At 41.5% G+C, this 27,177-nt stretch overlaps 2 protein-coding genes across 3 annotated transcripts in view; one reads left to right on the top strand and one right to left on the bottom strand.

Moving 5' to 3' along the window:
* Positions 1-5,190, top strand: part of HDGFL3 (HDGF like 3) — a 37,853-nt gene extending 32,663 nt beyond the window's left edge. For both annotated transcript variants that reach the window (XR_014957610.1, XM_021537558.4), the window contains exon 6: positions 3,805-5,190. Coding sequence is in view for 1 of the 2 variants with exons in the window: in XM_021537558.4 (XP_021393233.1) it covers positions 3,805-3,810 (6 nt within the window). In the remaining variant the exon portion in view is untranslated. The remainder of the gene's footprint in view (positions 1-3,804) is intronic.
* Positions 5,191-6,334: 1,144 nt separating this feature from the next.
* On the bottom strand, positions 6,335-26,121 carry TM6SF1 (transmembrane 6 superfamily member 1). The gene is made up of 10 exons (XM_021537559.4): positions 25,971-26,121; positions 23,965-24,068; positions 23,363-23,460; positions 22,271-22,374; positions 21,356-21,438; positions 19,861-19,982; positions 15,323-15,427; positions 13,231-13,323; positions 12,179-12,298; positions 6,335-6,711 (listed from the first exon to the last, which is right to left on the bottom strand). The coding sequence occupies exons 1-10, from the start codon at positions 26,060-26,062 to the stop codon at positions 6,520-6,522; spliced, it is 1,113 nt and encodes a 370-aa protein (XP_021393234.1). The 5' UTR covers positions 26,063-26,121; the 3' UTR covers positions 6,335-6,519.
* Between the last annotated feature and the right edge of the window lie 1,056 nt (positions 26,122-27,177).

Genomic DNA, 27,177 nt, shown 5'->3' with positions numbered 1-27,177 from the left:
CAGATGGAATCCTGCCTGTTAATCACACTCTTACCCTCAGCATTAGAGGGCTCTTCTTGAAGGGCTAAACAGCCAAAGTCTCATGATTGCAGGAGCAGCTTCACCTATATCTTTTAATGAAAATTCTAACCTCCAGATGGTAGAGGTAAGCTTGAAAATGTGAAGTGATGGCTTCCTGAAGACTCAAAACCAGAGCAAATAAAAGTGCTTTCAGAGCTGTTATATTTTTTTCAGCCGATTTCATACTGTTCAAGGGCTCAACTTGTGATTTTCTTTTTATCCCTTGGGTAGACAAAGGTGCTTTCTTTTTTTTATCTCCATCCCTTAGTTTCTGAGCTATTCTTGAGTACTATGGGCACTTTCAAGAAGGAGATGTTTCCTCAGTCCCAACCATAGTTGGTCATTGTGCCCTATCACTACATATTTTTCAAACTCTTTCCCTAACTTTTGTTCTTTGTCTGATTCCTTCCCCAGAAAGATGCAGAGCCTGAACCTCAGGGGTTAGTCGTCCAATATTAATTAACTAATAGTGTATTAGCTAGGACAACACATCCCAGAGTTTGCTCAAATCTTGAGTCACAGAATCTTCCCAGAACTGTTCTCTGCTGTTAAATACTAAATTGTTTTGGCTTTCTCAGAATACCACGGTAAGAGAATTTTCTGGTGGAAAGGTATTCATGGCCCTGTGCTGTTTACTTTCATGATATTAAATTAGCTCATAAATCAGTGAATTCATGTCAGCAGATTTACATTCCTCATTTAAATCTCTGGTGACTTGTGTCTTTAGTTCTTGGCTGGCATAACTCTGAATCTTTATAACTGAACACCTAAACTGCTTTTTACTTTTATTTTCTGGATGGCCACGTACTCATGTTTGAAAGCTGGCTGTGGTTCTGGCCTTATTAGTGAGTGTTTGAAGGTCAGAGCCAGCACATGGGGTATGTGGCAAGTTTTCATTTTGGTATTCACTGTTTTAGTGCCCCACAGTCTGGGCAGTGTGTTGGTAAAAAAGACATTTCCTTGGTGTACAGGTGCAGGAGGTGAATGATTTTACTGTCTTCAGAGACAAATTAATTTGCTGGAAATTAGATACATTTGCTTGCTCCTGGTACAGCCTGAATATTAAAATGGAGTAAGGGACTCTGATCCTTTTTCTCACACTGACAATCAGTTACCAACTGAGTCAGTGGATCTATTTGTGGAGGCAAATGCCAGTGTGAATAAGGGGATCAAAGTCTGGTCCAAAATTATTGCCATCTGACACCATTGCATTTGGGAGAACATATTTAAAACAACCTGTGTCCAGGCTTTTTTGTCGTGGCATTCTTGTGGAGTAGCAACAATCCCATTTACTGCTGTGAAGTACATGTGTAATGGCCAAACTGGCCAGAGAAACACAGGTTCACTGTGTCCTTTTGATGTGGTTTTGAGATGTTTGGTTCCTTTGCTCTTCTTTACTTGTCAAGAATATCATTGGTCAGGCTTTATAACAGGTTTGGGGGCTTATCAGCATTGAACGCATAGCATTTTGGACTTGGTTCAATGTAAAAGCATTTTGTACAAAAAATTATATCAGAGTATGTTTTCCTGCCTGATTTTCTTTTCCTGCAATTTGAGGAACAGTAAAATCTACCCTTCAAAGCAAAAGATAATATTTGTAAGGAAGTGTCTTAAGTATTGCACAGTAAAAATATCTATGTAAAAATCAAATAGTGGCATAGTATATGGTGTAACGAGTTGTGTTGTCTGCTGCCTTCCAGTAGCTCAGATAGCAGCTCTGCTGGCTAAGGACATGGGATATAACTCAGAGGAAACATAAATGTCTGAATGCAAGCTGAGATTAAAGCAGACAGTACAGATGAAATATTTGCAGCCGTGTGTACCTTGAATCCTGAAACCACTTTGACCTCAAATCAACACAGAATAACAACTATTGTACAGAGCAAGTAAACAATTATCCTTCTGCCCATGCAGTTTTACAGTACAGGATGGCTGAATTAGTTGCCAGACATTCTTAAGGAGGAAATTTTCAGTGCCAGAAAAACAGAGAGCCGTTTGTGGATTCGGTTGTGTTCCCTGCTCTGTTTTCTGTGTGCTGCCATTGATAACAGAAACTTTGCACTCGAATCTGTCAGATCCTGTGCTCTTTCCTTTGTGTGCAGCATGGCACACGTCGTACCATAGCTAACAGTGAAGAGACTTGTTCAAACAAAGACGTTTGAGGGTTGATCTGTGTGTTACCACAGATCTGTTTCTGGAGAGACGTGAAACCATGGAGACCAGGGGAGGTGCTCGGCGCTGCCGCATCCCTGCTCAGCGGCGGCGGAGCCTGAGCTGCCCCTGTGGCTCTGTCTGCTGGGGACAGGGACCTGCTGCCCTCTGGGGTACCTGGCAGTGCATTCCTGGATGGAAGTGCATTCTTGGATGGAGCGTGCCACTGGAAACTGAAAACCCGAGAGGATGGCTTGCATTATCTCTTTGTTGTCCCTCCTGTGCCAACAGCTGTTATCTGTGACACAGTGTGGAGGGGAGGTATTAATGTTCCCAGCACCCACGTAAGGATGATCCTACTCAATCTTCTGGATGTAGGCCAGAAGGGAATTGTGGTTAATAATTGCAAAGGTTTCGTGCTCCAAAAGGACATCTTCCTGTACTAGATCTGAGACTTACAGCAGTGTTACCCCATCCAACCTGTCACTGCTGGGCAGCAGCTGGCAATGGGAACCTTACCAGAAAGCAGAAAGGGTTTGATCACATGCCGTTGAGTTAATGGGTGCCTGAGTCTGAAGGAAAAGGAACAGCAATTGAACCCCCCAAAAGCATCTCAAATTATGATCTCACTGACTCTGAAACTGGAGAGAGGCCTCGAGTGTGGTGTGCACGTTGTTACCCCTTTTGGTAAGCTGATAGTGTGTCATTAGCCAGGATGTACCAGGACCTCCCACACGGAAAGCACAGGTTTCCATTTTTACTCTTCACAAACTACTTCTCATAGGAGAGAACTGCACTGACCAAAGACAGGAAAGATATTGTAGTGTTGTAGAAGGGATGCCTTGCCCAGACGTGGGTGGTCACAGTGCACTGCATGCTGTCATGTTTCTGGCTAATGTCCCAGGGCCATCAGGTGAATTTTGCCATCTCTGTTCAATTTGGGGAAACCGAGACTTGTATCATTTGCTGTGATCATGTGAGGACAGTCTGATCCTGATCCCACAATGACAAGGGAAGCAAGAGCTGACCTTGACTCACCCGTGGGAGTTCCTTTTCTGTCATCACCTTACAGTGAGCTGGAGCCAAGCTGTTTCCTTTTCAGAAGCAGTATTTGTATCCCTTAGTGATGAAAATGTTTATCTTTGCTCATGCTTGCTAAGCTTTCCTGTATTTGAACAAGAGAGTGTACTTGTGGCTGGACATCCAGGAATGCAGCAGTGCCTGAGCTCCTGCATGAAGCCCATCAGTGATGTTGTGCAGTGGAAAAAAACAAAATTTTGTTGTGCCTGAAGTGTGCTACAAGGTTTGTAATGGAGTGATTGGGGGAAAATCCCACCCATATACATCATTGGAGCTGCTTATTGAATACAGCCCTAAATATTTACTTTTAAACTGTGCTCATTAATATTTTGTAGTGATATGTTTAGTTAGTGTAACAAAGCAGTTTTCTCTAGAAAAAATTTGTTTGACCAGACAAGGTGGTTACTTGTACCTGTGACTTAGAAGTGTGGAAATATAACATCAATTGTATCAAGTTTGATGCAGCATGTTATTTCTTATATTAAATGTGACTTCTTTCTCTTTCTCTTTCAGACTTAACCAACATAATGACTGCTGAATATTAAGGGAAAACACAAGAAGGTTACATGTTTGGTTGTCTAATATTCTTGGATTTGATATGAGTCACCACATCTGTTCATTAGTACCATCAACAGCATCCCAGTTTGTATGCACATTATTCACATTCCTATCTGTTGTGTTTGCAGAAATGACATTTTTACCCTTTTTTCTAAGGGTTACTTTTTGATTTTCATATTATTTGGTTGCATGAAGTTGCCCTTTTCCAGTGGCTGAGGTTTATGAAGATATCGCATACTTGAACATGTTTTAGATTCCTTTTCGAGACAGAAAAGGCATAACTCCAAATTCTATCATTCTAAATCAACATTTTTTAAACACAAGTAAATCTTAAAAATTAGTCCCCTCCATACAATGCTACAATAATCTTCCACATACAGACATAATTTTAAATTTTCCTAGATCCATTCTCTCTTGGGTTTTGATCAAGTTACAACATGAAAGAAAAATTCTTCTTCAGTTGAAATCACCGCCAAGTTCAACAATGTAATAAAATACCTTTCCTTATTAGAAGTACCTAGCTAGTTATACTCTTAATACTTCTCCAAACCATGATGTAATGTACACTATCTGACTTAGTTCCTATATGTGGAGTTAGTGAAAGTCTTTTTGTGTTTCTTTAGATTAATACAAGGATTTTCCAATGCCAACACAATTTGAAATTATTCATTTGGATGCTTTCCATTTTTAAGCTTACTGTGATATACAGCCCTATGGGAAACCAAAACAAAACATCAATTTTAAATAATGAAAGGCTTAAAAAAGGATGCTGTCATTCTGGCTTTTTTTTTCCGTTTTGGAAATAGAACTAGACTAGTAAGTAAGCATTCCAAATCCATTACTCTGTGTACATTATTGTTGCTATTGTGATAATAGAGATTTTTATTTATTTTTATGCCAGCTTTTATTGTGAAAACATATTTAGTCTGGTTTTATCAATCCTTGTTATGCTTGTCCTTGGAACATCTTTTGCGTATTCAAGGTTTGTAGTTGATGAGTTTACTGTAAAAAACTAAAAAAAAAAAAACCACAAGGAAAAAAAACCAAAAAAACACCAAAACAAAACAAAAAGGAAACAAAAAAAATGTATTGTTTTTACAGAATAAATTTATTGGAATGTGTATTGGGAGTAAGGTTTGAGGTTGTAAGCAACTAAGTTAGCGTCATATTTGGCTTCATACGTGTAATAATGTGAGGTATTAATGTAAGTCAAGTATTAAAGCAAAACATTCTGTTAACATGAGTTGACCATAATAGATACAAGTGCAGGTGAGATCTTTATTTTTTCTGTACTTTGCCTTTTCTGGATAACAGGAGGTCATTAAATTCACCTTGAATGTATTCAAAGTTTCTTTAAAGACATCAGAAGCGACATCAGAGGCTCAAACACCTGTTTGCGAGCCAGCACGTGCTGTGACAGCCTGGCAGCGCTGGGAAGGGGCACTGGATGGAGCTATCCCAAAGCCTAAGGAGCTGCACCAGGGATGCTGGGTGCCAGCAAGCATTGCCTGAGGTGTGCTGTGGTTGTTTTGGACCTGCCCCTTTGGCTGGAGGTGTAAAACCTGGGGCCTCTCCTCTGGCTGCTGCTGGGAACTGCATGGCAGTGTTCAGCAGGAGAGTGTTACAGCCTGCATTTCTCAGTGCCCTGAAGGTCCCTTCGTGCAGGGTGCAACACACAGGCTTGTGAAATGCTTCCTCGTTACTGATTAGACTTAAAAATAAAATTCTTTCAATCAAAACACCAAGAAGTCAACAAGCCCAAATAGTGTTTCCAGTTAAAAACTATCAGCTAGTTTCATCTGTGAGAAAGGCACTAGGTGTACTGCTTTTAATATAAATACACATAGAAGACATAGAAATAGCTGTAATTGCAAATAGAAACGTAAGCTGCCCAAAGCAAGGTCGCTGTGTTTGCTGCTGCTTGTTTCTGAGCCAGCAGCTTTAGCAAAAGCAGCTGCAGAGACACAGCCAAAACCCCTCCTCTCGGGAAACGCAGAGCGGCCTGAGCCCAGTGGCTCACGGTCCTGAGCCCTCTGTGCCCAGACCAAAAGTGCTGCTGAGCACCTGCTCGGCTTCAGGCAGGTGAGCAGTCCTTGCAGAAGTGAATCCTGAAGAGAGTTAACAAAACTATATGATTTGCTTATCATATATGGAGTCTTACCATAAGGGTTAATTGCTTCTTAAAAGATTTCTTGGGATTTTTAACAAGGTTGACCCACAAGACATACTTTTTGACAAATAAAACATGTGCATGTGACAGAGTTATGTATGTTAATTTTTCATGCTTCTCAATGCTGACCTTCATGTTGTGCAGTAGCTCTGTGCAGGGACTGCTAGCACTGCTATTCTTCAGCGTGCGGAGGCTAAACACTGACATCATTATTATTATTTAACTTCATGCAGTATTTCTAAAACTGTCAAAGCAGCTTACTTAAAAATAGCTGTGGGAACTGGCAATGCACTGCAAAGTCACAATGTTGAGAAGTGGTGCTAAAGGCAGTTGTCTTTATTTTCCCTTTTTCAGTAGGATAAACAGAGCAGACCATGTGACAACACGGTTGTGCAATTTTACACATCTTACACGCTTCATTTGGGTTCCATTTGAGCAGTTCAGTCACATCCCAACCCAACTGTATACATAGCCAAGGACAGGAGCTGGAAACAGTTCTGCTATTCTGTTTTTTCTTCTTGTTTTGGTTTCATAAAAAACTCTGGCTTGTTGACACACCTGTAAGCGAACAGCTGGGGTAGAATCCCATACATTATGTTCAATATCAGGAAAAACTCTTTTGCTTCTTCAGGGACTCTGTAGATGTAAGGAGTTCGAGCATGAAGAGAAGCACCAATATGGGAAAATTGAGCCTGTGGTGTGTATATAACACATATATTAAAAAAAAGGTAAAGTTGATGTGTATTTTTGGAAAGATGGCATCATTTGCATGCAAGTCTGCATCTCCAGTGACATTTCCCAAGCCAGCCCTTATTTTTATTCCAGAATTATCTATCATACTTTTACACAGTGGTATAAAAATACAGTCTAAACTAAAATCATTAATATCTTGTTGTATGAGGCATAACGGGAACAATCAGTGGCATGGTAAGATGTTTGTTTTATGCACATGATGGCACTGATCATTTCATCAGGTACAGGATTCCACCCTGGCTTTCTGGGTCATAATTTGTGCTAGAGGGTCCACGGTCCTTCCCCAGAAGAGTGGGCACTGAAGGCACATCCCTGCAGAGCCCAGTCAGGGGAAGGGTTCTCACCCACCTGCCTGGGAAGGTTGTTGGGAATTAGACATCAGTGGGAACAGCCAGACACTCACTCTGAGTAAAGTTAGAAGGGAGAGTCTTGGAGCCTGTGTTAGTTCTGGTTGGGGTTTGGACTTTTTAATCTTAAATCCAGATGTTCCAGATTCTGATTCCACAACTCCTGATGATTTCAGAAAAAAATGTCTGCAATATTTGGGTTTCAGGTTGAGGCTGGTTTGAAGTATAGATTGAGCATACTGTGAAGGTTATAGGCACAGACAGGCTTGCTGGCCTGAAGCATATTTTTAGGATAAACAAACATTTAAAGATAGAAGTGTCAGGATAGTCGGTGTCTTTTGTTTCCATCTGTTACCTGCTATTTCAAGCCACAGCTCATTCACATTAACTATTGTGTGTCCAATTTTCTTATTACTATTTAGTTAGCTAGCAGTGGAGGAAATCTGAGAACATGAACACCAATTTGATCATAAGGAGACCACTGGGACACCAGGATTTTAGGAACACAGAGGAGCAGACAGACTATGGCCAAATCACCTCCTCTGTTCTGCCTTCAGCAGGAGTCATTTTGGCCTCACATAGAACATGGTTCTGGTCACAGCAGAGTAGAAGGGGAAATAAAGTGCAGGTGTTTCAATGCACCACCCTAGAAAAAGGTTAGGCTGAGACTATCCATCAAAACAGAAACAGAAATTGGTTTTCAGGTGATTCCAACCACCTCAACTGAACTGGGAGAGCTCATTGAGCACACCTGAGCCAGGAAATGAAATAATCAACGAAATCAAATACAAACACACTTCAGCAGAGTGCCACTTAGCATGTTTCTGTAAATAGCTATTGCACAGCAAATAGATGTTCAGGGGCACACTGTCAGCAGCCTTTTTATATCAGCCTGGTAATTCACTCTGTGTCTTGCAGCCCGTTTGTTCTCACCTGCCTCAGGCAGGCCCTGCCTTTGGGTGGGCTTGCTGAAATCCCTGCTACCTCTCCTGCTGTGGCAGCTTCTCAGCCCAGGCAGCCAGAGCAGCTCAGCAGCAAAGCCCTCTCGTAGCACAGGGCAGCAGACTGACAGACAGCTGCCAGCAGGCTGCAGGCAGGAGGTTTGGGCTCTCTGGTGTTCCCCCAGTCACTGAGAGCCTCTGGGTTGCATTTTAGAGCCTTGTCTGGGGTGAACAAGCTGCAAAGCTGCTCCTTCTCTGTGGAGGATTGTGAGGTCTGCCTCTCTGCCAGAGTGGCCAGCTGTGCATCAGAGTAAGTGGACAGTAAATTTCTCATAATTCACAGTAAACCTTGTCAGAAGGAGCTGTAAGGGGATGCTTCTGAGAGACCCAGAACTCCCAGAGCCTCCAAGATGCCTGAGTATCTAAGCCTTACTGTGTGGTCTTGTCTCTTACAGGAGTTGTGGCACATTAGTGAGCTTTAATTGTTGTAAAACCAAAAAGCAGTAACATGATGTCTTGTCTGTAGCCTACAAAGATTTTTAGTGGTTAATGATACACCATATAATGAAGTTATTGTTTATTATACTTGTTTTTCACTGTAACACATGGCTTCTTCTTTTATTACGAAGGAGGATATTTAGATCTGTAAAGTCTTTCTTTTTTTTTTTAATTTATTTGATTTGCCTCTGTGAAAATTGTGTTATGTCTTTAATCTCCTGTGTTGCTCTTCCATGACTGTTCTCTGCTGCTGCTTCTTTTTTTATAATTTTTTTTCCTCTTTTTCTTACTTGGAGCAGGGGATATATCTTAAAATCAGCTCTCTCACTCACCAGTGGCCCAGTGCTGCTCTTCCTTCAGGCAGACTGGCACCAAATCCCTAATTCTGAGCTGTCAGTCCCTGCAGAGCTCTGTGCCTGTGTGCAGTAGGTTGGCTCTCAGTGAGAGAAGCCTTGAGTCTGTTGTGTTACCTTGCTGTGATTGGGGTCTCAGCAAATAAGCCATTCCTCGGTGCTTTCTGTTACTGATCCCCTCTCCAAGCGGAGAATTTTGAGGCTCCAGCAAACCCCTGAGCCTTGAATGAGAAATCAACCAGATGAGATGCTGCAGGTAACCTTCTAAGGTAGCCTTACATGCCCAACATCCAGCCTTTGTCACCCCTGAAGCCTTGGCCACTCTGCTCCTCAGGCATTCCCAGCAGGTGGAAGCTGCCTGGTGCTGGATGTGGCTTGGCAACTGCAGTCTGGGTCTGCCTGCTTCTCACTGACCTGCTTGTCTGTGTGAAGCAGGCTGGATTTGGACTTTTTACAATATTTTTTGCCTTGTGCCTAATCATAGGCAATATTTCAAGTATTTTTTACCCTGTAGTTAAGGACAGAGAAGGACCCAGAAAAAGGTTAGGAGTCCTTCTTCACTGTGCCTTCTCTCTAAGACTGATTAAAATCAGGCAGGCTGTAACTTTAGAAGGGTTTGGACCTGGTCTTATGAGCCTAAGAAAGCCACCAAATAGAAGGGGAGTAACCTAGAAAAATACATTCCTTGGGTTTAGGGTCTCTGGTAGACAAGAAGCACTGCAGAAAGTGGCCACAAAAAAAGGCAGGGTTAGGGAAAAACTAAGAAGGAGTAGAGGTAAATTTTCTACATTTGAGAAAAAAGAGAAATGGGCTGCAGAGAGTTGGTGAGACTGATTTTGGCTAGTAAGGTTGTGGTTCTTCAACCCTTCTCACATGGCTCACTTGCATAGGGAAATACCAATTTCATTAAGTTCAGAGGTTGTTCTGACCCTTTTGTATAATCAAAGCTCCTGGTACTTCCCTCAGATGAAATTCAAAGAGCTCCTCCTGAAGCTTCAGAAAGTCTAGTAATTATTGGGTCACAACTGGTTTTGGAGTCTGTTAGAAATGGAGTCATTCCAGCTGAGAGTTATTTGTAATTCTGAAAATCAGTAAATGTGTGTCTGTAGGCACTTTGGAGGTTCTTAGTTTAGATGCATCACATGGTATTTTGTGACTTGTTTTTGTAAAACGTACATCATAATGATAGAAATAAAAATAATTAAAATCTCCATGTTCCCCATCTGTAGGAGCAGTGTTCATTCCCAGGGAGCAGTGCCCACTGCTTACTTTTATTGGACCTTTTGTGTGAGAGCAAGCAAAGTGTGTTTTGGTTACTACATATGTTTTAATTATCAATTAAGTGTTTTAACTTAAGGTAACAGTAGACAAATCTGTAAATGTGTTTCTTTGCCTCAAAATGACAAACCACCCAAATAATCAAGGAATAGCCCTCAGTTCATTGTCATGTGCATTTTACATCCCAGGTTGATCACAGTTTACCAAGTCAAATCAGTTAAATCATGTTCACTTGTAGGATAACTGAAGTTCATCCTGCAAGTGCATTAAAGTCAAAATGACAAAAAAAAAAAAACCCTCCCAAATGTAAAGAACTGTTTTTTGAAGCAAGATAAAATATGAAGAGTGCACAGCAACATAGAGTTCTCTTAATCAGTTTCTGTCAGCCCACAGCATTTGCTGGTGACAGGACAAGCTTTAAGTATTGAAACGGGAAATGTTGGGTGTTAGTCTAATGTGTAAATGGACATCCTGAGGCAGAACCACAAAGAGCAACAGAGGGGTTTTAGACTTCAGCAACAAAGTTTAGCATTCACATATTTAAAAGGTACAAAGGACTTTAAAAAAAAAAAAAAAAGAGGTGATTATTTCTTACCAGAAACCTATTAAAGGTGTTGGGGGGAAACCTAAACCAACAAAAAAAAAATCACCTCCAGATTGGGAGGCTAAGCTTTCTGGTAAATTTACAAGGTTGTGATAGTTGGCACACTGACTTCTGATTTACTTTTTCTTGTGTTAAAAAAATCTTTGAAGGAGTGGTTTCTTCCCTGGCTGTCTGGGCAATTTATGGAACCTGAGTAATCTTTCAGTAGAGGAAGTTCCCAACACAGCCTTGCCTACCTAGCTAGCTTGTGCCTTTTTTCTTTTTTTTTTTTTTTTTAATTAGATTTTGGCCAAAGACAGTTGTACAATATTTATGATACCTTTTGAGCATCTAAACTTCCTCATTAATGTTTGCCAGATTGTGTTTTGATATCTATAAACTGGTAGAGAAGAAAAAAGAAGTCCTATTCTCTCTGGTAACTGCTCCCAAATAGAAAATGTCACTCCACCCTTCTTATTGGGCAATTAATGTGGGTTGTAATTTGTATCCATGATTATCTCAGACCTGAGGAACCAAGTGTTGGTTTGTGTTTGTCTCATAGTGGTATTTGAATTACAGTTATTGCTGTATCCCTATGTTGTCACTATTGTGGCAGGAATATCGTGCTTATTTGCTGTGCTGTCTGGATGTTCTGAGCACAAACATTTAATTTCCTATGTACAGAACAAACCAATTGTCCCTGTGTTTAATCTGTGTAATGCTCATCTGTCTGTCATAAGTCATTTACTAGTTCCTGTTGAATTGTTTTGTTTTGGTCAGTCTTCTCATAAGCAGCAGTCCCATTTAGTAATTAACTACAGTTGTTTATTTAAGAGAACCAGAATGGAATGAGTAAAAGAAAAATGATCGTTGTCTGCCGTTGGGAACACAAACACCTCTGGGTGTTACTGTGGTTTGTGGCCCAGGAGGTTCCCCAAATTCTCTCAACATTATCCACTGATGCTGTACATTTTGTGTGACAAGGAGATACTTTTTCTCTTTATATATTTCAAACTACCTACTTGACCAACACATATTATGGAAACAATGTATTGTGCTGTTGTGTTTGGGTTTTGTTGGGTTTTTCTTTGATTGACTGTCACAGCTTTAAGATGGGCTTCCTTCATGATGCCAGCTAAAGAGTGCATGGTACTTAATGAGGTTTAAGTGAGCCCAATAAAAACATTGTGTAGAAGGAGAGAAGTCTGATAAAGCAAGAATGTGGTCATTAGAGAGTAGTAGATTTGATTCTTCACTCCCTTAAATAAAGGGGTTTTTACAGATACAAAAGGAGATCTCTGTTACATCAGCACAAAACCTACGTGGGAAGATCAAGCCCTTATTGATTCCATAGGTCTCTACTTATTATGATGTCATTTAAAAATGAAAAATTTGCAAAGAAATACCTGAGCTAGTCCTCCAGCATGTATAAGGGTCAAATCTGGCATCCAGGAACAACCAGGCACCAGCAGGCCATACAGAGCAATCACATAGTATGGCACCGAGTAGAACATGTATGCCAGCATCTGCATTTCAAACACAAATATTAGTTCCTTTGCAGTGTGAGGAAGATGCATTTAAAACTCAGTAAGCTGCTCTCTTAGAGGTTCAGACTACTCAAAACTACACTTCTGGCAGCTGTGATTCCCAGGCTCTTTTGTCACACCTGGATACTATTGACTGGATCCAGCTACCCTAAATTCTCTCCTGATATTGGTGGCTGTTGTCTCCTTGCCCCCTCCACACACACTTCATCCAGGACCTGTATTCCTGCCCCTTACTATCTTGAGGTCATGCCAAAAAGCATGGCCTGGTTTAACTCCTTAGTGCAGGGAGCCTTTGTCAGGCTCCACTGCACTCTCAGCTGGGAGCTGTGGGACACATCCATGCCCTCCTTTCCCAGAGAGAACTCATCCAGCAGTGACACTTGGTTTCTGCTCATTTCTTCACCTCTGTGTCCTCTGACTGCTTTGGGCCCTGTCCCCCCTTGCAAAAGAATGTCAACATCAAATTCTACAGAAATAAAGCACAACACTCCCTCATCTGCATTTTTTTTTTTGTATGCAGTGCCCTTTTTCAACAATGTGTCACTGAGGATGGAAGTGCAATGTGAGCTTAAAGAATCTAATCCTATTGCACCCCTTCTTGCTCCATAATTCCAGACTGGAAGTCTACTTTGCCTTTCTGAGGAAGGGAAATGAACATAAAAAGCATACAGAAGTGTTTCGTGGGCTGTGTTAAAAGAATCCTGAGTAATTAGGATGTGTAGCTCCATGTAACCAGTTTGAACCTAAGTTAAGCTTATCACAACAAGGAGTTGGTATCCTACAAGGGCTAGAAATGGTATTAGAAAATACCCTTTAATTTGCCATGAATGATAATTCCCATCATCTCTGAAACCCATGGCTTCATCTTTGTTTACAAATCACTCCTTGCCACTGCATGGTCAGTGCTGTACCTGAAGCTTGGGATAGGCAGCAGGATCTTTGATGTAGGGCTCGTGCAGTTGGATGTACAGCCGGCACAGCTCAGCAGGGCAGTCCAGGGCAATCTGGGAAGAGGTTTTACAGCTCAATTTGTGATCAATTTGTTCTGAAACCAGCCAACCTGACACGTGTTACCAGCCCTAGGGATGTGCTCATGGTGTGCAGCACAGCTACCCTGGAGCTTGCAAAGGTGATCCAGGTGATCACCAAATAAAAGAGGAAATGCAGCCTCCTCCCAGCTCCTGCTCAGTGGGTTTGTGAGGAAATGCTGGCAGCCTGCTTTGAAGATTTTGACTGGAAGAGAATTTAGCTGGTTGGCTATGCTGTTGTAAAAGTATAATTGCTATTGATTTGCCCTGATAAATAGCCTTTGATCTCACCAAATGAACTTTCCAATGGAAAATTACTCTAAAAGAGTGGAAACGTGAGGATAAGCACCCAGTTTTATGATAGCAAGCTATGGATGTAGTCCAAAAAAAGAGCTGCACTGGGACAAGGCAGCAGTGCAGAGCAATGCATGAGACAGGTGTTACTTAAAGTAATAATTTTTGAGAGTAGTAAAGGACAGATTATTGGATTTTACATTCCTATGGGAAGAAAACACTCCAAATAAACATGGATAAATTGCAAAAATAGTTCATTTTTGTGATAGACCTTAAAACTATTACAAAAAATTCTGCTCTAAATTGAGCTAGCAATCCATGTGAGCAGCTGTCCCTGGGCTTGTCTGTGGCATTGTTAATGCCTGAGCTGCAGGGCTGAACAGTAAGTTTGGCACAGCCTGATTTCATGTGCATTTGTTGTGTGAGTATGAGGGGCAATGCAAAACTTTACAGTCAATATTCCTCCCTGCTCTTTTCCAACATGGACATCCAAGAAGCAGGTCTGAGTGGACTATAATGCATTGTGTTTTATGAACTTTTGAACAAAATTATTGTTCCTGCACTTTACACAGAGATGTTCAGTTGATCTCTGTATGTATAATCAAGGCCAGTAAGCAATTCCTGCTCGGTGAAGGAAATATATACGGAAACTACAGTTTCAAAATTAACAAAAAAAAATTCCTCTGAGACCATTATTTTCCACAGTGAAATTACAGGTAAAACAGCTGATTTAACCTGTATCAGTGGTGCTCTGAAGTAATATGATCTCTAAAAAATAAAGCAGTCTGACAAATTAGAAGGAAAAAAAAATGTTTCTGAGAGGCAAGTTTTAAGAGAAACAGGAGGTGAGAGAGGAATGTGAGCAGCACAACTACAAAAGAACAATCTGTGCTAGGTAAATAAAATATTGCTGGATATTTATCATTACCTCCTACCTGAATTATTCTAGAAAGGATCAAACCTACAAATCAAGCAAGCAGGCAATTATCTGAGATGCCCAAACATTTGTGCTGTGCTCACTGAATGATACACAAGTTTCATTCTGCTTAAGAGAGAAAGTGCATTAGAGCTGGCAAGGGAACAGATTTACCTACAACTGGATTTACTTCTGAAAGCATTTTCAGTGCTACTTCCTTCCCTGAGAAATTTTAATTCAATCAACTATGCTTAGTGAGCAACCATTTTTAAAAATTGTCTCTTGGTAAGTAGAAACAATGTGTGTTGTTCACAATGTGGATTTTTTTTTCCCTTTTAGGTGGAAATGTTCTCTATCTCATGCAGAGTAAGCTAACTTGGTTTTGTATATAATTTTAAATATGCATTACTGCTTAGAAAAACATGAATACAGAATTACTTTAGTTGCTTTGTGTCCACGTTCTTGGCCATAAATGGAACAACAGACCAATGAAAAGTTTTAGATCATGTTGATTTCCTCTTGGGATGCTATTTACTCTGGTGGTTGTACACCTCCTTTTGAAAAACATGCTGCACACAGCACAAAATAGAGAAGCAAAGCACCAATAGTTATCATACATAATTTATCTTTTTATATCTAAGGCCTGTTTGAACCCAAATGTCACAGGATTTCCCCTGACCACAATGTATGTGCTTTTTCACACAGAGTCAAATTTAAAAGTTTGACTGAAAATTAGCTTAAATTATTAAAATATGTTCAACTTACCATGCCCCTAAATATGCAAAACCCCGTGGCTAGAATGAGGTATGCAGCTAACATTAAATCTATTGGTCGTCGTAAGAGTCCTTTCTTCTGGACTTCCTGAACCACCTGCAACACAGAACACGTTTAGTAGGTCCATCCTGGTTCCCTGTCCGTGTGTTTCACTCCAGATCAGTCACTGCAAAGAGGGTGGAGTGGTGAGACATCATGAAACATCACATCTATCCATTGATCTGAGAGACAGAAAGATTTCCACCTAAAAAGGTGACTCCAGATTTTATAGGATGTAGTGAGGAAAATTAATCTTAGTAAACTCTAGAAATGGATGGATCCAACTGAAGCCATCTCAATACAGATTAGTGTCATTTCAAGCAACTTAAATCAAATGAACACTAACTCTGCAATCACCTAAGGTTTTAAAGCAGCATTTAAAGCAAACTTCTTCAAAATTGTCTTTTTGTAATTGGAAATAATTTGTTTTCCTGAATGTCCCTATGTAGAAAAGCCTTGGAAATGTAGGTTTTGTCTCAAACATTTGAAGTTCAATCTAGTATGCTTTGTAAAAGGACTGGATCCATCTCATTATTGAATGCTGGTTTTCAGCAGCTTGTGACACTGTTAAAACTAATGGACTATCACTGGCATAAAATAAAAGCTTTTCTGTGGCTGGTTGAGTCCTCTGCTGAGTTCAGTGAGCAAATATTGTATGTCAGTGTGCAGTGCAGAAATAGAGAATGAGATGTGTGTGTATGGAATATGTGGAAACCCTTCCTCTTCTATCACTGAACCCTGGGAATTCCTGGGGTGGCCCTGAGGCCCCTCCAAGTCCTGGCTCTGCTCTTGTGCCTCCTTTCCTCAGCACAGGGACCCCCCTGCTGCAGGGACACAGGGGAGGGGCTCACACTGCAGAGCAAAGGCCATTTCCATGTCTAACGGGGAAAGTGGCTTGGGGGAACCAAAGGCATCTCTTTGCCTGCACAGTAAAACCTACAGTGTCCATGGAAATAATTGGAGCTACAATTTCTGCACTGTGTAGTCACAGGCAGAATTATAAACACATCAGAGTATCTTTCTGTAGTTCAGAGGGAAAACTTCCCCGTGTGTATGTGTGTTACTCATTTCCTCTTCCTTTTTATTGGCTGTTTGTTGGCATGCAGGCAGCAAAAGAAAAACCTGATTTCCTTCCTGTTATACACTTGTGGAATTGTCTCCAAAGTGAAAAACAAAAATTAGGATGCAGGGGCACAGTTAAAAGCACATAGGATCAAGACACTCACAACAAAGTTATTGAAACAGGAGAACTAATCTTGCAAGCACAATTTCTGAGTAGATACTCCAAGATCTGGATTACAGATTAACAAAAATAAGGCTGTGGCAAACATAAGCCATCCCTTTCATAACTATTTTTTATTCTGATTTTCTTCTAAAGGATCTTTTTCAGTTAAAAAAAAAAAAAAAAGTGATAGCTTTGTTTGATTTTTCTAACACCAGTAACAGATTTTGGCACTTCACATAATTCAGAGTACTGGTGTAGGAGTATTTTTAATATTACCTGCAAAGGATACCTATACTCAAATATTTCTTCCTATGAAAGAAAACGGTTGCTTAGGGCTTAGTTACAAATAATTTTCAATAGTAGACTACATAGGATAGTGGAAAGCTGGTATATTTTTGTTCTCTTTTGAACTATGTATGAAGCTTATAGATATATATAATCTCTTTTCAAATATTTCAATATTCCTCTTTAAATATTAAATAGATGTGTCTATTTACTGTAATCACAAACCTACAACAGAACTTTGTGCTTAGAGGGTTTGGAGACAAAGCCACTGTAAGTAGAAGCAACCTTTGGTGCAATACTAGTTTGTGAAATTGCCAGAAAACTCACACCTTTTTTCTTTATGTATGCATGCAAACAAAATGAAAATGCAATGCTTTAAAAAAAGGAAAAAAAGCAGAAGCAAGAATTTGAAAGACAGGTTGCACTTTGCTGACAGGCCTCAGCTACAGAGTAGTTTTTCCTTACCTTTCTATTACCCAGCAAAGCCCCATCACCCCACATTAAAGTGAATTACATGTTAAGAACACTGGCCAAGCAGAGCTGGCCTGCCACGGGTTTCCCATGTACTGCAAACAACGTTGAACTCTGCTCAGACCTCTGCAGCCCCAGGGATTCTTTTGTGCAGCAAGGAAGTGGCCAGGCACACTTTGCAATTTGTCTCACTTCCAGGAAAAAGCTATTTTCCATAACTTCTGAGAGGCTTCTTATGTCATCAGTTTTAGGGAATTGGAATAATCTTCTGTGCTGTCTGTAAAAGTCAGTCCCTTCAGAATTCATGTACTAATTTGAATTTGTGTATTCATTCTGTTAAAGATTTTTAAGTTCCATTAAACTTTTCTGAGCTGATATACTTGCAGATAAATCTGTTGGGCTTTGTAAAGACTGCAGCACAGCTGGGCTTGATTCCAAACGAGGGCATAGCTCCATTCCACTCCCCTGCACCCCCTCTATTAGAAAACAAAACTTGAAATCCTCTCCTCTGCCCCTACAGTGATTATTTCTTTTAACTAACAGGTTTGTAATTATATTATAGCAATGTATACCTTGGCCAACAGAATACACTTAGCTTCTGTTACTTTCATGTAAGTATTTACTAAGTATAGCATGTTTAAAATCGCTGTTACATTTTCTTCCTAAATCTTTTAATGACACCTCTGAATAATTATAGTTAAAAAAAGTTAAATTTTACAGCTAATTCCAAACTATCTACTGATACGTTCAGGACTTACAATGATTATCTTACTGATTAGTAGCATTAAACACAATTATTTCCTGGAAACAATTCTTAATTTGTGACTGAAAGAGTTGCATGAAAAATTCATTTGGAGTCACGTTAAGATTTAAAGGCATGCTCAGATATGGAGCATAATTTTCCTGTGAAGACTAAATACAACTTCTGAAAAATAAACAGTTTGAGTGGGCTATGAGGTCCCAGTGAAAGGAATCAAGGCTTTTTCTATAACCTTCTGGGCAAGGAAGTTTAGGTTTCCAAGAAAGGATTCACAAAGAAGTGCAATGTTAAATTCTCAGGTCACCAGGTTTTTCTGAACTCTCTTTTTGAAATAGAATATTAAGTCAAAGTTTCTCTGAAATATAGACTAAATTAAAATATCAAACCTAGGTAAGCAGTTTATCTCCTGGTAAGCCCAGGAGACATGGCTGTATTTCAGCAAGTAATCAGTCCATCACATATTTTCTATAATGTCTATTTCTGTAGTATTCTTAATACCAGGAAAACAAAATGAAACCTTCATGCATGCTCCACACAAAGTCTGCTCTCACTAATGTGTGCAGTAAAAATTGCCATCACTACCTTTAACTACACTTGATGAGTCTAAAGAATGTGCTTCTTGCCAGAAATAGTGGCTCCTTCAAATGAATCAGCTGAAATGGCTTTGGGATGGGACATGAGGTTCCCTATAAGCCTGTGCAGGAGCAGAATGTTTAGCACGTGAAGATTCCTCCAACTTGCCTTCCATAGGGATTTGCCCTAAAAGCTGTGGTTCTTTAGGTGTTCTTCAGCCCTGAGGGGATATGAACATCTCTCTGTGCTTCTCTTTCCTCCTGAAGAAGGGATGGCTGGCTGGATGTTGTGTTTCACCCCCTCTGGGCAGGTCTGTCCTGCCTGGCCACTTGCACTCTGGCTGCCTGCTGGCTCTGAGCAGCTACCAACACCAATCTCTGACCCTGTCTGCAGTTACAGAATGCACCTCACTGACCCTCAGTGATGTGCATTTTGCTCTGGTGATGCAAAAATATTAATTGATTATATTGCTTACAACTGATAGGCAGTGCTGCAGCAATAAACAGCAGCTAAGAGCTAAAAGATCTGTTCTGTGCTATGTACTGTAGGAGTTTTTTAAACTTTTTTGATAAAACAGTGCATAAACTATTAATGCACTGTTTTGATGGCTTGGTTAATCTTATTTCAACACATCTATTTACTTCGAAGGCAAAAGTCTAAAAAGGTTTACGTAAAATTTTTTACAGATTTTTTTACAAGAAACATGTAAAGAATTTTTGTATCAATTTATGTAGTGTCTCACCTGTAAAATCTAATATTACATAAAGCACATACAAAAATCATTAAATTACATGAGATCTGTAAGTCATCTGCAGAAGAGTACTTTCCTGCAGTGTTTCTGTAGGATTTTGTGGTGCTTTATGAAGCTGATAAATGCCAGTATTTTCATCAGCTAAGAAACTGAAACAGAAACTGAATAGAGGTTAGAAACACAATTACACCTATGAATGGGTTCCTTACTCTAGACATGAGATTCTTTTTCTTTATTCCACCATAATGAAATAGTCCTGCAGTATAGATATTTTTGCAGTCTTCAGAGCCAGGCAGCAATTGTCGTAAGAGTGAGCAGTCACAGCACATTCCATGCTCACCCAGGGACCTATAAAACCCACCAGAAAGAGCCAGCTTATTTCAGCTGCCCTAGAAGTAGCCAGCACTGAGATACAATAGAATTACCTTGACTGGAGTGTCATGAGTCACTGAAGGTTGGTTATAAATTCTGAACCCAGCCCATATGGGGAGGCAGACATATGGTATACTTAGGAAAATAGCAGGACACACTTTTGCTCCATATTTGCCTGTTAAAAAATTATTACAAGATTCATGAGAATTTGTAAGCTCAGTTGGAGAAGAATTAAAAAATATGTAACATCAAACCTGAAACAACTATGGTAATGTAAACAAACATAAAACATTAGAAATCACTAATGTTTACAAACAAATCCTCTTGAAAATCACATCCTCAGCAGAGGTAGAGACACAGGAAAAAGAGAGCCCATGACACAGGAAGCCATTTCAGAATCAGGGACTTTTTGAGAAGATGGGAAGCCACATCTGTCACTCTGCATTGGATGATCCTAAGGGATGAGACAACTTCCAGATCTCACACTGGAACCTGCTTCAAATAGAGACCTCATTCATTTTAAAATGGGGGATAAAATGTATCAATTTTTCAAGGTCTGACACTGCATTTATTTTCCAAAGTGCTGATTTCTCCCACAGGCATGTACTGAGGACAAAACATTCCGAGAGCTCTCCTCAGCCTCAGGTAAACCAGGGAAACGTGTGTCTGACATTGGCTGCTCTGTGTGTCAGCAAGGCAGGTGGCAGGCATGCTCTTGAGAAGCTTTCTGAGAGGAAAGAGGATGGGAGAGTCACACCAAACCTGCTTTTCTCTGCGGTGAGTCTGTCTTCAGAGGAGGGGGGGAGCTGGGCTGGCCGCACCCTGCACCATGAATATTCCTCCTCTGGCATGAAAAGCAGGACCAGAGTGACCTTCCCTAAAGCTGACTGCAGGATTTGGACACATCAACATTTTTCTCAGCTGAGCATTTGTCAACTTTGCAACAGTTTAAGCTTAGCTAAAAAGGAAATCTTTCCTTGAGAAAGGTTTCACCCTTAATGATCACCTGCCAGTACCAATGATGTCAATATTTTTATTGCAGTCCTCACCTCTAACAGCGCCACTATGCTCAGATTTATGTTAGAAATCTAGCAATGTTAAATTTAGTTTGGAAACAGAATAACTTCCAGATTTGACTTTTAAAGGTGATTTGGGTGCCTCTTGTAAGCTGTTGGAAGGTCAGATTTCTAAGCAAATTGAAAATTTTATGCAAAGTAAGATTTATATTTTTATGATATTAAGAGACACTATTGTCTCATTACTTAAACCTGGTTTAGATGAAAACCTTATAGACATATCAAAAAACAATACTTTCTTTTTTCCTCTTGAAAGCAAACTAAACTTAAAGGGTATTTTTTCCCAGTCTCATCTTTTCTTCCTCATATTAAAATTTTAGAATATCTTGTTTCTCTTTACTGATATTCCTAAAATGCCTCTTTCACATTATTACAGAAATGAACCAACACTGCACTAAAATATAGATAGCACAATGCTGAATTTAGAAAATGTTTCACAGGAAAAATCTGGTCATATAAATTACTTCCTTACCCACAATATTTCCAGGCATAAAGACAATGATGCTCATGATAATGGAACCCAGCCAGTAGAGACCAATGGTTCTATAGCTTTGTCTGTTAAAAAAAGAAAACAAGACACAATTATTGAACTGTTTCTAAAAATTCTCTACCCTAAATATTATACTCATTGCTGGGGTTGTATTTTACCAAGTAGAGGCTTTTAGAACCCGTACCACAAGTCAAGAGTGGATTGTTGCTTTAAGAGGGGTAATGGAACATCCCACAACATTCTTGTGGGACAAGGTTATCACATGGACAGGCTTTGGGCATACTCAGTTATTTGCTGAAGGCTGACTGCACTAGTTAGCACACCATAGGCTGTACAAAACTATAAGACAATTAATAATTAATTTCATATTGTTAATGCTACTATTACCAGCAGGTACATTTGTCTCTGAAATTGAAGTGCTTATTCTCTGAAACTCTCTATTCAACAGCAAGAAGCATAAGAATCTGTAGAAATAACCTATTTTTCTCTTAAACTTCATGTCATTCTCTAACAGGGATGAGAGATCATCATTGTGCTAAGCAATACATTATTCCTATCATAATTATTATTTGAAAAACAATTTTTTTGTCACACATGCTTTTAATGCACATCACCTTTCAGCATTTAGCTAAGACAAAGCCATGTAGATGTGCTACACTCTGCTGCAGGGTGAAGACAGGATGCATCTCCATGCATTTCCTGGGCTTAGTCAGCTGAGAGGAAGGGTAACTTGGCAAGGGTAGAACCCCTGAAAGTAATGAAATTTCAACGGCGCTGCTTTGGCCTACAACACGAAACCACCCCAAATTAAAAATCTAAGTACTGCACGGAAAAGAAAGGGCTTTGCAGATGATATGAGAGTGCAAGGCAGGTGAGCAGTGCCCAGATCAGACTCACTCCCAGGCGATGGCTGCCACCATCAGCAGGTACATCAGGTAGTGCGCGGAGCCGTCCCAGTAGCAGATGACGTGGCCGTAGGCGGTGTTCAGGTACGGCTCCCCCTGGGAATGGGGCGTGGGGCAAGACAAGAGCTTAGAGCAAGAGTAACAATTCATAAAGCACAGCAAGAAACAAGGCCAGAAAAGTAACTGATGTTCCTCCAAGCAGTGGCAGAGCTTCTGACTGACAATACACATTCCAGCTTCTGACTGACAATACACATTTCCCAGCACAGAGCTGACCTAGGCGGGATCAGGCAGGACTGAATGAGTTCCACATCTGCAATAAAGGCTGCAAGATGGAAACTCCTGGGTGTGACTGTCACCTTTACTCTGCCACATTATGAAAATATGACTTTTCCCTATTTTAGTGATAAAAAACTACAAAATAAAGATAGATTTAGCATACAACAAATATGGATATATTTAGCAACCTAGAGATTTACAGCAGTACTGAATGTATGGATGTCAATGTATAACCTTGTAGGGTCCAACTCATTTCACACTTAAGTTCATGGAATGTTTTCAATGACTTCCGTGACTTTCCTGTCAAGCTCTTACTGAGCTATTTTTGGTGGATGTTGATATTCAGCAGCCAGCAGATTCTGCTGACTAGGTATCTGGCATCATCATTTTTTAACTCTACTTTAATTCCTTCTGGTAAACTGATTAGGCAAAAATAAAGGAGTGATTCTGTTTTCTTCTTGCTAACACATTTTGGCATGGTAACTCATCCACTCCTGAGTGCTCCCTGTGGTTTTCTGAAATCATGTGCAGGTCCTTCAATTCCCACAGAAGTTAACACAGAACAGGGTTCCTGAAGTTAACTGTAACAACAATGGAGCTTGAAAGCTACATTATTTCTGCCAAATGAGTCAGTAGATTGCAAGTCAATGAAAGTTTTATCCATAACAATAATGAAGCAGGTCAACTACAAAATTCAAGAAGACTGTTTTGAATGTGTAAGTGGCTCTTTTTCTGTGACAAATACTACATCAGGTTATTTATACTGAAGATTTTATTTACATTTGTAAGCCAAACTACTATTTACCTCTCTCAAGTAATGAGTCATGAATCCATCAATAATTCCATCCTGTTCCAGTCCAATTATTAGATTCACTACACTGGTAAAGGCAAATACAGCATAAACTGTAATAGGAAAAAGGGAAAAAAATTAAATTAAAAAAAATCCTGGAATTACACAGTTGCTTCACAGTCCAATAAATTGTCAGGCAGAGATCTATTGAACTGGATGTGTCGACTTTGAGGTCACAGATATTCAGCACACAATATGACTTTCACATATAGCTCAGGATTTTTTAAATTAGTGGTTGGTTAACACAGCTCTTAGGAAGCTTTTCTGAGGAATGTGAAATTCTGTGGAGCTGTAGGCACAACCTCCACGGAAGGTCAGTGTCTGCAGAAAGGACCATGCAGCCTTTCAAAAATCATGGGTACATGAAGTTTACAGCCTTGACTGTGGTCACTACTTGGAAAGGAGAAAGGACAGCAAAAAGGAGCAGAGAGGAAAGCATGACTTGTCATTTTTGCAGGTGAGAAAGGCAAAGTGCACAAGCCACAAGAGCCTAGAGCAAAGCCATGGGTGAGGCAGTCACTGCTGGGAGCCAGGCCACTCAGCTTTGCAGGACATACCATAGAACAGTGGGTCTTTGGGTGGCTTCCTCTTGACAAGAACACGAGCTGCCAGAGCAATAAGAACCAGAACCAGCAATCCAACTGCAACAATCACCCAGAAACTGTAACAGTATGTTAAAAAAAAAAAAAAAAAAAAAAATTTAAAACAAAAACTGATAGAATTTTGCATTCAGCCAGCTGTCCCCAAACACACACATTCATAAAGTAACTTCTAATAATTTAAGATACAGATTGTAAAGTTTACTGCATAGTCTGCCATAGGAGTCATCCTATAGTTTTGCAGAATTTATGTACCTCTCTTTGTACATGTGATCAGCTAAAAAAGGAAAATACGAAAATAACTAGATAAACAACATATCCAGAAATCTAGATTTGTCTGACTAAAATCAGTTTTCGTACTAAAATAAACAGAAACTGTGGGAAAATTAAAGGCCAATGAAAGATGAGGATCAAACCCACAGAGATTTCAAGGCCAAAAAGTGTCACTGGGGACATTTTATCTAACCTCAGTAATAAATTATCTACTCAGGAGATTACAAATTCAAAAATAAATCACATCAGTCCCGTGGAATAGGAGTAGCTCTGTGGGGCACCTCTGATGGATGTGGGCTAATGTTCAGTTATGGAAGTGCTACCAGAGACCTCTCTGGCCCTACAAGGCAGGACCACTTGAGCAGGTCAGTGATCAGCACAGGTGGGCTCAGGCAAAAGGATCCTTTCCCTGGAGATGGAGCTATAATGTTACTGCACATACAGTGGGAGTGGCATAATGCACAAGTCTTTGTCACAAAACAAATTTGTCTCCTTCCCCAAGAAAATGCAAGCAGGAAAAACAGTTAAAAATTGTTTCATAGATCTAAGGGTGTAAATTATCTTTAGCTCTCTTTAAGGTAAGATTCTCCTCCTCAGTCTTCACTTTTGTCCTTGTGCAAGGGAAAAGAATGGAGGGGAAAATTAAGTAAAGTCCAGAAGCATAAGCTAAAAATATCTGGTACATATTTTATACATAGTACCACCCTGCATCAAGAAAACAAGTTGCGTATTAACGAATTATATCAGGACAATATCAACCTTAGTGAAACTCGACTTAAAATTATTGCAAAGAATTTGCAAGACCAAATATTTCAGAAAATATACACACATACTTTTTAAGTCAGGATGAGCAGTACTAGCTTGTTGATTTATTTTATGCTTTGAATCTTCTGCTAGTCTGTTTTCCCAGTGATGAATTTCTTCATACCATTACAGCTGTTAATATTGCAGTGACTTTTCACTGCAGTCTATCAATTTGAAATAAATATTGGCAGTTAATCAAGTAAGTCACCATGTGTTATTTGACATTACTCTAGCAATGAGAAGCAAAAAATTCAGTTATGGGCCAGAAGGAGAAAAATGGGGAAGGAACAGATGTAGCAAAAAACAAGAAGCAAATATTTCTGCAGTAAAGTTGCAAAACACCCCGGGCTGTGGGACCACAAAATACCACGCAGACCTTTAAGTGAAGCGGGCTTTGCCGTGAGGAAAGACTTTCCTTTTCTAGAGCTGCGGTTTCTCCCGGGATCCTGGTTTTTGGCAGCGCGAGGGCGCGGGGTCATTTCCAGCGACACGCGCGGGCTGAGCGGTGCCCGCGGGCAGCCCCGGCTCGGGAGCGCTCCGGGGCCGGCCGGTTCCCCCTCCGGCTTTGAGCAGAGCTGATTTTGGGGGCGGCTGTCCGGGGGGAGGCCGCGGGGCGCAGCGCGGAGCGGGCGCTGCCTCGGGGCCGGGCGGTTCCGCGCCCGCGGCGGCACGGCCGGCCCGGGGCGGCCGGGACTCGCTCCGGGGGATGGCGGCGCCCCGGGCCAGGGCCGAGCGGCCGCTCTCGCCGCATCCCGGCTCGGCTCCCGTCAGAGGACGCGGGCAGGACCCGGCGAGGCCGCCCCGCGCTGCCCCGCTCCGCCGCCCGCCCCGTCCCGCTCACCCCGCGCCGCCGGTGCAAACGCCCCGCCGGGCTCGTCCCGCCTCACCTGCCGGTGGCCGCCAGGCAGTTGAAGAGGTACGTGACGGGGATGGCGGTGAGCGAGAGCACGAACACGCCGGTGGCCGCCGAGGCGCTCATCCCCGCGGCGGGAGGCGGCGGCCGCCCTGCGCGCCCCAGCCCAGCGCCGCGCCGTGCCCGAGGCGCCGCCTCGCCCCGGCCCCGCCGGCCCTGCCCGCCCCATCGCCGGCACCCCCGCCCCGCGCCGCAAAGGTTAAATCCGCCTCGGAAACCGGAGCCGCCCGGCGCTCCTCCGGCGGCTCGGGCAGCGCCTCCGCCCGCCCCGGGGCTCGCCCTGCTCCCCCTCGCCCCGGCGCTGGGGACTGCCCGACGGGCGATGCCGCCCTGTCGGACAGGGGGTGCGGGTCCAGCCCCGCGGGGACGGACGCTCCTCCGGTGACCGACGGAGGCGACGCGCCAGGGGGCTGCTGTGACAGCGAGCGAGCGCCGCGACACAGGCGCCGCGGGTCAACTGCGGGCTGCGGGCACGGCGAGCAACCGGGCGGCGACAGCCGGGGCGCGGGGCGCGAAGCGATCCGGTGTCATGAGAGGAGGAGAGCGTCCCTGGGTCCGAATAGTGCGGAGCTCACTGAGGAACCCGTAAAAAAAAAAAAAGTGCATCTCTTTTGCGTCACTATTTAGCTGAGTTATTACGAGCAAGGACATTAACGATTTAAAAATGTTGGGGGGGAAAATGAGTTCATCTTTTCCATTTAAATGCCCCCAAAAAATTAGCAAAACCTAGGTATATGTTTGACCATTTTTATCAGCCTTTTCTTCCTGGCTTCAAACTTTGCCTATACCTCAACATCAACACACGTTTGAGCAGTGGAACGAACCTTGTGAGCAAGGCAAACAGAAATGAAAACCGCTGTTCCTAGAAGTTACTGAGCGCTTAATTCCAGGACGTTGGCAAGTGAGAATGTGTTGCCTGAAGAAAACAGCAAATGCACTTCCAGCGTGCCAGGCAAGCTCTTTCTGGAAGAATTAACACCCTCTGCATAAGGGACACAATTCAGACTCCCTCCTGTTGAAATGATACAAAGGAGGTCTGCTAAGGTGGCTGAGCAAACAGGGCACCTGTCTGCGAGGAAAGCATGGAGAGCTTGGCTTAGAGTGCTCTCTTGTAAATACTAGAGGAGTTAACACCAGCGAGAGGAAAGAACTCTTTAATTTGAAGAGCAAAGCTGTGAAGA

The sequence above is a fragment of the Lonchura striata genome, chromosome 10 (assembly GCF_050655825.1).
Source record: "Lonchura striata isolate lonStrDom1 chromosome 10, ASM5065582v1, whole genome shotgun sequence".
NCBI classification, from domain to species: Eukaryota; Metazoa; Chordata; class Aves; order Passeriformes; family Estrildidae; genus Lonchura; species Lonchura striata.
This window is presented reverse-complemented; position numbering and strand designations above follow the sequence as displayed.

Bases quoted from the DNA above. Each gene is read 5' to 3' on its own strand.
- TM6SF1 (XM_021537559.4), bottom strand. From the start codon at position 26,062: ATGAGCGCCTCGGCGGCCACCGGCGTGTTCGTGCTCTCGCTCACCGCC. The intron at 23,461-23,964 runs GTATGTCCTGCA...TTCCTATTACAG, and splicing joins CAAAGACCCACTGTTCTATG to TTTATGCTGTATTTGCCTTT. The intron at 15,428-19,860 runs GTAATTCTATTG...TCTGTGTTGCAG, and splicing joins CTCATGACACTCCAGTCAAG to GTGGTTCAGGAAGTCCAGAA.